The sequence below is a fragment of the Heterodontus francisci genome, chromosome 3, assembly GCF_036365525.1.
Source record: "Heterodontus francisci isolate sHetFra1 chromosome 3, sHetFra1.hap1, whole genome shotgun sequence".
Classification (NCBI taxonomy): Eukaryota; Metazoa; Chordata; class Chondrichthyes; order Heterodontiformes; family Heterodontidae; genus Heterodontus; species Heterodontus francisci.
In genome coordinates, this window is record NC_090373.1 from 98,477,716 (window position 1) to 98,489,777 (window position 12,062).

A 12,062-nucleotide genomic window follows, 5' to 3' on the forward strand; every position below is an offset into this window, starting at 1 on the left:
AATCACCCATTTATACTAATCCTACATTAATCCCATATTCCCTACCACATCCCCACCATTCTCCTGCCACCTATCTACACTAGGGGCTATTTACAATGGCCAATTTACCTATCAACCTGCAAGTCTTTAGCTGTGGGAGGAAACTGGAGCACCCGGTGGAAACCCACGCAGACACGGGGAGAACTTGCAAACTCCGCACAGGCAGGACCCAGAACTGAACCCGGGTCGCTGGAGCTGTGAGGCTGCGGTGCTAACCACTGCGCCACTGTGCTGCGCAAAGGATAGGAAGGACTTATTTCCCTTATCAGAGAGACTAATAACCAAGGGGCATAGATTTAAAGTAGAAGCATTAGAGGGGATCTGAAGAGAACTTTTTTCACCCAGAGGGTGGTGGGGTGTCTGGAACTCACTGTGTGATAGCATGGGAGAGGCAGATACCCACACTGCACTTAAAAAATACTTGGATATGCATTTAAAGTGCTACAGACCAAGAACTGGAAATAGGGATTAGGCACGAGAGCTCTTTTTTGGCCAGCAAAGACACAATGGGCTGAATGGCCTCCTTCTGTGTCACACATTCTCTCCGTTTCTAACAGGCCATTATCCATATGTGAACCCTGTGGCGAGTAACGGCAGGGTTATTGTCCAGGTCAATCCTATCTCTCTCACACACACACACACGTACACAAAATATTAATGGATAGCAATCTGAAGTCAGAAACTTGGGTAATTCTCTCCAAGTTAGAGGTGCTTAGATCAAATAAAGTGCTTGCCTGACATCAACTAATTTAGCACAAACTAGAAATTTAATCAGGGACATTTCTGGTCTCTGCAGCTCAGCTGAGTACTGGCAAATCTAATTTAACCACATCTCTGAATGCAACAGAATGAAACAATTAAGCAAGTCTGTGCTTGTGGAAAAATGAACTGTAAATATAATAGTTTTCTCAGAAGCTACTACTGTTTCTATTTGTTATATCATGTACCTGAAGCAATCAAAAAATTGTAAACATGTGCCAGCAAGAAACAGCACAAAGCAGAAACACACTGTCAAGTATTTTTGGGTTCCTGCCCACTTTATTTTCAGTTGAATATGACTGGCAAGGTAGTCCAACTAACAGCAGATCTCTTGTGAAGGATAGCACAGCTGCAATAGTGCAGAAAGCAAACACAAGTGGTGATCTTCGGTTTGCAATACCACTATTTCTTTTCATTATGTTATAAGCAAGTGCCACACATTAAATATAATATAAATTTTAAAAAAGTAGACTCTAGGGTAGATTTTCTGATATAGGTGGAGTTTATGCCCAGATAATTAGAAACAGGTGCCAAGATCACCTGAAGTGTGCTGGGTTTGTATGCAATTTTCCACACTCTGGTCATTAACATAATTATATCCGGCTTCAGATGCAGATTGGGATGTGTGCAGGGAGAACACTAATGGTTGGAATAAAGAAATGTAGTATAACTGAAATTTAACTGATGGGGACAGTTAAAGGGAATATCAGAATGGAGAGAGAAAAATTCCCTGCATCCTTGAGATACTCCAAAAATATCTCAACCCACTGGCAAGCTTTGCCGAGGCCAATGGGGAAGGGCAGAAATGAAATGAAAGGAAACCCATATGTAGGCATTAGTCTGCAGGTGAGTGATAACACAGCCCAGTATCTGTTGATGGCTGCTGAAGTGGAAATAGTGCTCCTCAGGTTATTTGTGAGGAACATAGCCCTATTTGCCACTTTACAGCACTCACAAAGGTTAACATAGCAGCATGCATGGAAGAAGGTGGAAGCTGATTGGAGGTTGCAGCTGAGTAGTGACATAACTGCAGGGGCCCTATGCGGGAGATGTCCTACATCAGGTGACACACAGCTGCATCTCATTCTTTGTTTCCCCAGACCCCATGAAGACAGTTCTCTATTCTCATTGCCTGGGAGGTATGATAGTGCCTGCAGATGTGTTTAGGTGCACCTATCAAGATGCCAACAATCAGATGTCCCCTACGGTCATTGTGATTACTGTCCACTCAGCTCAACTTGTCCTCTACACAAGTAATGGTCCTTAGCCTATGTTTCCGGCCTATACCCGTAACTTTTTATTCACCACCACCCCACTTCCTTCAACCACCTATTTAAACTAGTTTAAAAACTGACATGGTCTCTGCTTCAATCATGAATACTGCATTTCATACGCTCACAATCCTCTGTGTGAAAATAAGTTTTTCCTGCTGTCTGTCCCAAATCTCTCATATATGTCAACTCATTTTAAATTTTCCCAAACACTGGAAACAATCTGGGGGGAATTTTAATCCCAAGAAACAGGTGGGTTTGGGTTGAATGCGAGGTCAAAGCATTGGGCCGCACAGTGGCGCAGTGGTTAGCACCGCAGCCTCACAGCTCCAGCGACCCAGGTTCAGGTCTGGGTACTGCCTGTGCGGAGTTTGCAAGTTCTCCCTGTGTCTGCGTGGGTTTTCGCCGGGTGCTCCGGTTTCCTCCCACCTCCAAAGACTTGCAGGTTGATAGGTAAATAGGCCATTGTAAATTGACCCTAGTATAGGTAGGTGGTAGGAGAATGGTGGGGATGTGGTAGAGAATATGGGATTAATGTAGGATTAGTATAAAATGGGTGATTGTTGGTCGGCACAGAGTCGGTGGGCCGAAGGGCCTGTTTCAATGCTGTATCTCTAAATAAAAATTTTTTTTTAAATCTGTATCAACTCCCCCCCCCTCCTCCAATCTGCACAATTCCAGTTTTAACGGAGGTGGGACTGGGGAAGGGGGCAGCAGGCCAGTAAGTGGTTTGGCAATTTAAATAGTATAACAAGGCTGCCATTTCAAATTTAACTCTAGCCAGGCAGGTTTCCCAAACCTCAGGAAACCCGGCAGCTAAAGGAAGGCAAGGACCTTTGCTTCTTGGAGCTAAGTGCCTATTTACTTACCTGCTGGACCCAGCATACCTGTCTCACCAACAGCCCACAATCTGACTCTGCCCCGCAAAACTTTCCGATACCCCTCTAACCTCCCCTCCGCAATGAGGCTTCCAATCCCTCTCTGCATCCAACCGCATCCCCGTCCCCTATACCCAACCGAGCCCTCCAATCCCTCAGGCCTCTGATCTTCGACACTCCCTCCCCCATCCTCACCTACCCTGGATCGGGACTCAGGCCTACTTGGTCTTGCGGCCTCTTCTCCAGCACCCCCCACCTGACTGGAAGCCAAGCCTTCAATCAGGCTGACTTCCAGGCAGGCACTCACATTGCATTTCCTGGGGCAGAAAGTTAAAATTCCCTCTCCCCCACATGCCCCCAACCCCATTTCTATCTACAATTTTCCACCATTTCAGAATTTTAAACACCCGTAAACACTGCAATGCTAGCAAAAACTTTCCCAATTTTTCAAATCTCCCTTCATATTTACACATAGCTGTCGATATGTTAACATTATTTAGAATGATTTTCATTCAGACAGAGGGTGTCACTATGGCAGCAGAGATTGGTTACTAGCGCTGTCTGCATGATAGGTGTTAGGACTGTTGCACTTCAGAATCTATGTCGATAGTCTGAATGAACGAAGGCTTTGGGTGTACTGTTTGCATGTTCACAGAGGATTTGAAGATGTGTGCCCATGTCAGAACCCTTGAGGAAGAGAAAAGATTACAATCTGACCTAAATGTGATGGGGGAATGGGCCTGCATCTGGCAAAAGCAATTTAATGTAGATAAATGTTGTGGAGGTGGGTAGGGCCAATGTCAAACATGTGTATACCATGCTGGGCTCTGAATTAAAGGCTGTTAAGCAGGAAAGGGACCTGGTTCTTACAGTGCACAAACCGCTAAAGCAGCATTGTCCAACCTTTGTAGGTGGAGGGTCACATTACAATCTTTGCTCGGCCCAGGGGGCCAGTGAGCAAATTTCGAAAGATAAAGGCATTAAAAATTTATCTTACGAATAAAAACAACACCAAACGTGCATTTTTGTGAAAAAGTTTTAAATGAGAAGACTAATTTATTGACTTATTTTCTTGTCACTATATTGAAAACTGATTTAGTGACATACCTGGCATTATTTTTGCTTGCATAAGTAGTCAATCTCTGCCCACATTCTTGATGTATCAATGCAGAGTATTCTGGACAGATGTCCATCTTTCAGGAGTGAGATCTCTCTCACTGTCTGTCGCTCCATGTTTCCCCTTCTGTTGTTCTCCCCCCTCTCTGTCGTCCTTGTTCTGTGCTCCCCCCTCTGTCCCCCCTCTCTCTCTTCCCCCCTTTCTCTTGGTTTCCCCTCTCTCTCGGTTTTCCCCCACCTCTCTCTCTCTGTTCCCCCCCTCTCGGTCTCTCTCTGTTTCCCACCCTCCCCCCCCCCCCCCTGTCTCTCTCTCTCTCTGTTCCCCCCCCCCCTCGCTCTGCTCCCTCACTTCTCTCTCGCTCTCTGTTACGCCCGTCTGTTACCCCCCTCTCTGTCTCTGTTTCCCCCGTCTCTGTTCCCCCCCACTCTCTCGCTCTTTGTTCCTTCCCCCACCTCTCTGTGTTCCCCTCCCCTCTGTTTTCCCCCCTCGCTCTCTGTTACTCCCTCTCTCTGACAGTTGCACTGAGCAGGAACGCTCATTATAGCAGCTTTGTGGTATGTCAGTTTGTTTAAAAACATTGTGCTGAGGTTCACAGCTGGCAGCTGCTGAAGCAGGAGTGCGCCTCTCAACAATGGACAGATTCGGGGTTTTCTGGCAGGCTTTTAAAAAAAGTTGGAAAACTCCAATCTGTCCAAATTTGGGAAGCGCGTTCCTGCTTCAGCAGCTGCCAAGTATAAAAGTGACAATGTGATGTTTTTAAAAAGGCCACTCGGCCGGAAGACAAAGGAAAATTTCCCATCTCCACTCATGGAGCATAGGCGAGGACGAGGAACAGCTGTGGGCTGGAAGGAAACCTTGGGCGGGCTGGATCTTGGCCTGCGGGCTATATGTTGGACAACCCTGCTCTAAAGGTTCACAATTCTGAGAAGCTATAGTGAAAGCAAAAAGAGTATTAGGATCTATAGCTAGGATGATGCAATATAAAATAAATTATAATGCTCTTGTACACGACCCATGGAATATTTTGCCCAGTTCCGGTTACCTCACATGGTGGGAAATATACAGGCCCTGGAAAAGGCTCAGGAGCGGGATTAATAACCAGTTTGGACCTATGGAATAAGTTGCTGGCTTTTGCAGTGGCTGGAGGTTTGCTGCAAATGTTCAAAAAGAAACTAGATGAGTTCCTGTAGGAGGCTGATATTGCTGTAATAAAGGTAAATGTAACTTTGTTCCAGGAGATTATTTTGATCTAATGCACCAAAAAAAGGACAAACAGATATATTCTCATTTAATTTAGCCATTGTCATTATCATGGGTTAAAAGCTAGACTGGGAGCAGATAATTAAATAGACGATTTCTCCAAATGTCTTCATTGTTTTAGAGGTAGGTAGTTCTTCAGTTCTGATCAGGTAGCTGGTCTCCAATTATACAATAATGCATAAGTAAACTGATCTGGAAAAGGTGAAAGAAGCTTCAAACAGCTTTGCTGGGCACTTGGATGCTTCCAAACAAGTCTATCAGCCCACATGCATAATGATGAGTCGAACAGTTAGAATGAAAAGTACTCAGAAAAAAAAAATAGGAGTGTTATAAGGTGGGGCTAGTATCTGAAAACATACCTAGGATAAATGCTGTATGGAATACTTCAAAAGCCTGGGGTCGGCTGTTAAACAGTTTTTCAAATATATGCAGTTATTTTTACATTTTTCAAAATATAAGAGCAATTATCGATTAAAATTTTTTTTTTTAATTGGAGAATTTATTGGTATATGTATGTAGAATGTCATCAATTTTTAAAACCAGCTTGCTTGAACTTTCTATACTGGGTTACTAAACTACTTTATTGACCCTGGCAAACCTTTCAAATAATAAAACACAATTTCCTACAAAATGTTGAAACAGATGCATCATCTGCACCAAAGATATCAACCAAAAGTTAAAAACTTTGCAAGCAACTTTGATAGTAAAATCCTTTTACTATCAAAAATAAATAATACCTGCACAACAATTAGATTTGACAATATGAGCAAGTGACAATAACAAGTTTCTCTCCTAATTTGCACCTTTAATTTATGGTGCATATTTGCACAAGTGTAGATGACTGTGCAACATCAGTACAAAGCACTACTTATTTCTGAAAAAGCAGGTTCAAATTCTATTGAGTGTAAAGTAGTTAGACCATAGGATGCCACTGCACAATTGCTTAATGCTTTAATCTGAAATGTTTCCCTCCGCTATTTTAGTGGAGGAATTAGGCCTCATTTTAAGTGGGTTAGCACCTCTGCTAAAATAGTAATAAAATGTAATCTTAAATGCTTAAAACTAGTATCCCACAGTGGAATTTTTGCTCCCACATTAGTGATATCAGTGTAAGAGTACGCAAGTACTTAAGATTTAAAGAGTCCTAAACATTGCAATTTGGGGCCCAGGATAAAGGTATTTCATTGGAGTGAATGCTCTCTTGACATTAGACAAAGGGATTGTCATGGAATGCGTGTGTACGTTTTTTTTTTAATTCATTCATGGGATGTGGGCGTCAGTGGCCAGGCCAGCATTTATTGCCCATCCCTAATTGCCCATGAGAAGGTGGTGGTGAGCTGCTTTCGTGAACCTCTGCAGTCCATTTGGGGTAGGTACACCCACAGTGCTGTTAGGAATAGAGTTCCAGGATTTTGACCCAGTGACAGTGAAGGAACGGCGATATAGTTCCAAGTCAGGGTGGTGTGTGGCTTGGAGGGGAACTTGCAGGTGGTGGTGTTCCCATGTATTTGCTGCCCTTGTCCTTCTAGTTGGTAGAGGTTGCGGGTTTGGAAGGTGCTGTCTAAGGAGCCTTGGTGCATTGCTGCAGTGCATCTTGTAGATGGTACACACTGCTGTCACTGTGCGTTGGTGGTAGTGGGAGTGAATGTTTGTAGATGGGGTGCCAATCAAGTGGGCTGCTTTCTCCTGGATGGTGTCGAGCTTCTTGAGTGCTGTTGGTGCTGCACCCATCCAGGCAAGCGGAGAGTATTCCATCACACTCCTGACTTGTGCCTTGTAGATGGTGGACAGGCTTTGGGGAGTCAAGAGGTGAGTTACTCGCCTCAGGATTCCTAGCCTCTGACCTGCTCTTGTAGCCACGGTATTTATATGGCTACTCCAATTCAGTTTCTGGTCAATGGCTGTTGATAGTGGGGGATTCAGCGATGGTAATGCCGTTGAATGTCAAGGGGAGATGGTTAGATCCTCTTGTGTTGGAGATGGTCATTGCCTGGCACTTGTGTGGCACGAATGTTACTTGCCACTTATCAGCCCAAGCCTGGATAATGTCCAGGTCTTGCTGCATTTCTACAGGGACTGCTTCAGTATCTGAGGAGTCACGAATGGTACTGAACATTGTGCAATCATCAGCGAACATCCTCACTTTTGACCTTATGATTGAAGGAAGGTCATTGATGAAGCAGCTGATGGTTGGGCCTAGGACACTATCCTGAGGAACACCTGCAGTGATGTCCTGGAGCTCAGATGATTGACCTCCAACAACCACAACGATCTTCCTTTGCACTAGGTATGACTCCAGCCAGCGGAGGGTTTTCCCCCCGATTCCCATTGACCTCAGTTTTGCTAGGGCTCTTTGATGCCATACTCGGTCAAATGCTGCCTTGATGTCAAGGGCAGTCACTCTCACCTCACCTATTGAGTTCAGCTCTTTTATCCATGTTTGAACCAAGGCTGTAAAGAGGTCAGGAGCTGAGTGGCCCTGGCAGAACCCAAACTGAGCGTCACTGAGCAGGTTGTTGCTAAGCAATTGCTGCTTGATGGCACTGTTGATGACACCTTCCATCACTTTACTGATGATTGAGTCGGCTGATGGGGCGGTAATTGGCCGGGTTGGACTTGTCCTTTGTGTACAGGACATACTTGGGCAATTTTCCACATTGCAGGGTAGATGCCAGTGTTGTAGCTGTACTGGAACAGCTTGGCTAGGGGCGCGGCCAGTTCTGGAGCACAGGTCTTCAGTACTATTGCCAGAATATTGTCAGGGCCCATAGCTTTTGTAGTATCCAGTGCCTTCAGTCATTTCTTGATATCACGCGCAGTGAATCGAATTGGCTGAAGTCTGACATCTGTGATGCTGGGGACTTCATGAGGAGGCCGAGATGGGTCATCAACTCGGCACTTCTGGCTGAAGATTGTTGCAAATGCTTCAGCCTTTTCTTTCGCACTGAAGTGCTGGGCTCCCCCATCATTGAGGATGGGGATATTTGTGGAGCCACCTCCTCCAGTTAGTTGTTCAATTGTCTGCCACCATTCACGCTGGATGTGGCAGGACTGCAGAGCTTAGATCTGATCCATTGGTTATGGGATCGCTTAGCTCTGTCTATTGCATGCCGCTTACGCAGTTTGGCATGCAAGTAGTCCTGGGTTGTAGCTTCACCAGGTTGACACCTCATTTTGAGGTAGGCCTGGTGCTGCTCCTGGCATGCCCTCCTGCACTCTTCATTGAACCAGGGTTGGTCTCCTGGCTTGATGGTAATGGTAGAGTGGGGGATATGCCAGGCCATGAGGTTACAGATTGTGGTTGAGTACAATTCTGCTGCTGCTGATGGCCCACAGCGCCTTATGGACGCCCAGTTTTGCATTGCTAGATCTGTTCGAAATCTATCCCATTTAGTACGGTGATAGTGCCACACAACACGATGGATGGTATCCTCAATGTGAAGGCAGGACTTTGTCTCCACAAGGACTGTGCGGTGGTCACTCCTACCAATACTGTCATGGACAGAAGCATCTGCGGCAGGCAGATTGGTGAGGATGAGGTCAAGTATGTTTTTACCTCTTGTTGGTTCCCCCACCACCTGCCGCAGACCCAGTCTAGCAGCTATGTCCTTTAGGACTCGGCCAGCTCGGTCAGTAGTGGTGCTACTGAGCCACTCTTGGTGATAGACATTGAAGTCCCCCACCCAGAGTACATTTTGTGCCCTTGCCACCCTCAGTGCTTCCTCCAAGTGATGTTCAACATGGAGGAGTACTGACTCATCAGCTGAGGGAGGGAGGTAGGTAGGTGGTGATCAGTGGAGGTTACCTTCCCCATGTTTGACATGATGCCATGAGACTTCATGGGGTCCAGAGTCGATATTGAGGACTCCCAGGACAACTCCCTCCCTACTGTATACCACTGTGCCACCACCTCTGGTGGGTCTATCCTGCCGGTGGGACAAGACATACCCGGGGATGGTGATGGCAGTGTCTGGGACATTGTCTGTAAGGTATGATTCCTTGAGTATGACCATGTCAGGCTGTTGCTTGACTAGTTTATGGGACAGCTCTCCCAACTTTGGCACAAGCCCCCAGATGTTAGTAAAGAGGACCTTGCAGGGTCGACAGGGCTCGGTTTGCCGTTGTCGTTTCCGGTGCCTCGGTCCATGCCGGGTGGCCTGTCCGGTTTCATTCCTTTTTATTGACTTCGTAGCAGTTAGGTACAATTGAGTGGCTTGCTAGGCCATTTCAGAGGGCATATAAGAGTCAGCAACATTGCTGTGGATCTGGAGTCACATATAGGCCAGACCAGGTAAGGACAGCAGATTTCCTTCCCTAAAGGACATTAGTGAACCAGATGGGTTTTTACAACAATCGACAAGGGCTTCATGGCCATCATTAGACTAGCTTTTAATTCCAGATTTATTAATTAAATTCAAATTCCACCTTCTGCTGTGGTGGGATTCGAACCCATGTCCCCAAATATCCTGGGTCTCTAGGTTACTAGTGCAGTGATAATACCACTACGCCACCGCCTACGTCCATACAGAGTTTCAGATAGGTATACTTTCACACATCAGTTGGCAGTTACTTCTTTTTTTATAAACTTGCACAACAGCAAAACTAGACAACAACAGGTTTAAATAGGTTCTCAGTCAGCATATTCAGAACAATTATCTGTAATTCTGTGGTGAAATGTCTTTACAACATCAGACAAGTGTATTCATTTTAGATCTGTTCAATAAAACACCCACTATCTGGACCCAATAGAATAGAACCTCAGTTACAGCATGCATTTTAGACCTTGGTTTCCATGACATTTTTAACTAAAGTACAATGATGTTCCATAATTTCATAAAATTACCATCAAAACTTTTTTTCTATCTATTTCTTCTGTATGATTCATTAACACCTGTGAGGGTGCACTGCCTGGGAGGGTGGTAGAGGTGGATTGCCTCGCATCCTTTAAAAAGTACCTGGATGAGCACTTGGCACGTCATAACATTCAAGACTATGGGCCAAGTGCTGGCAAATGGGATTAGGTAGACAGGTCAGGTGTCTTTAATGCATTGTTGCAGACTCGATGGGCCGAAGGGCCTCTTCTGCACTGAATTATTCTGTGATTCTGTGAACACCCATTTCAGTGATCTGATAATCATCGTTGAGTGTGAGATTTGCGTTGGCTATAAAGCATCTGATAACAAAAATTATATTTTAATCCCTTCTTAACTGAGCAAACACAACCACAAAAATCTTAATGTTCTTACCACACATCAGGTTATAGACTTCAATATTTGAAAAGGGTTGAACTTTAGTCTTGGTCTTAAATCCAGGTCCATGGCCTAGAAAGATGGTCTGCCATTGAAAGAAAATAGAAGTGCAATTACTTCTCATAGTAATAAGCTACATTCCAAAAAATGTCAATATTTAAATTGTTCTCCTGCTTTGTAAGTACAATCCAAGTAGGATTCAAATCGGTCATTAGCATCTGCGCCTCACCTGCATGTTCTTGTATTGATTATCAGAACCATGAAATCCCCCCTTGCAATATTTCATTGGAGGTTTCCTGAGAAAAGAGAGCAGAATGATTCTCATGTTAGTTCTACGCAGAATGTCACATACTTCAAAATCTGCACTCATTTTCGGTGTGCAGTATTGGGTACCCCATGGAGTAAAGTGACACTGTGTGCACCTTCATCACTTTTCGTGTGGAAAGAAAGCAACAACTGTACGGAACATACAGCTTTCACTATTTAACAAGGCTCCGTCAACAGCAGAGGTGCATGGAGCTAATGTTGGCAAAGCAGCCATGATGCCTTTGTTATGCAGTATTCCACAGAGTCTGCATTACCGAAGATAAGAAACACTGTGTGGAGTACAAAGCTATCTGAAGTATCCATGACTGCCACCCCCACTAAGCAGCTGCACTAATAGCAAAAGAGCACCTCAGCAATGGGTATTGCAGCACCTGTTTGTTATTCAGATGTCACCGCCATCTTCAAGAAAAGTGCAGCTTTGTCACAATAATGTGAAACCCATGAGAACAAGATTAGATTAGATTAGATTAGAGATACAGCACTGAAACAGGCCCTTCGGCCCACCGAGTCTGTGCCGAACATCAACCACCCATTTATACCAATCCTACACTAATCCCATATTCCTACCACACATCCCCACCTGTCCCTATATTTCCCTACCACCTACCTATACTAGTGAGAATTTATAATGGCCAATTTACCTATCAACCTGCAAGTCTTTTGGCTTGTGGGAGGAAACCGGAGCACCCGGAGAAAACCCACGCAGACACAGGGAGAACTTGCAAACTCCACACAGGCAGTACCCGGAATCGAACCCGGGTCCCTGGAGCTGTGAGGCTGCGGTGCTAACCACTGCGCCGCCCAACAAGTTATCAGTCGTTTTATAGCTCTCCCAACTTCAATAGTACAATACTTCTAGCAATTCCTACAATATAGACTGTGCTTTCATTTGCAGAATTATGGAAAAGAAGTACGGCACAAAAATGCAGCTGATTATGCACCTGGTGTTGTACTGCAGCACAACTGGATTGCAAACTGGAAAAAAAAAATCAGCCACAAATAATGAAGAGCAAATCAGCCTAAGATACTTTGCATCTCATTTACAGAGCTGTAGAATTTCTGCAGGGATTCTCCCAGCTGTCTGCCGTCACTTCTCAGAAGGTCCGTGGAAACCCTGCAGAAACACCGTCTTACACAGAAATTCCACTACAATCGGTAGAAG

General features: G+C 44.9%; 1 protein-coding gene across 2 annotated transcripts in view; it reads right to left on the reverse strand.

Annotated features, from left to right (window-relative positions):
• Window positions 1-12,062, reverse strand: part of LOC137358739 (venom phosphodiesterase 2-like) — a 194,012-nt gene that overhangs the window by 34,609 nt on the left and 147,341 nt on the right. For both annotated transcript variants that reach the window (XM_068025035.1, XM_068025024.1), the window contains 2 exons: window positions 10,803-10,869; window positions 10,571-10,658 (listed from right to left, as the gene is read on the reverse strand). In XM_068025035.1, coding sequence (XP_067881136.1) covers window positions 10,571-10,658; window positions 10,803-10,869 — 155 coding nt within the window. The remainder of the gene's footprint in view (window positions 1-10,570; window positions 10,659-10,802; window positions 10,870-12,062) is intronic.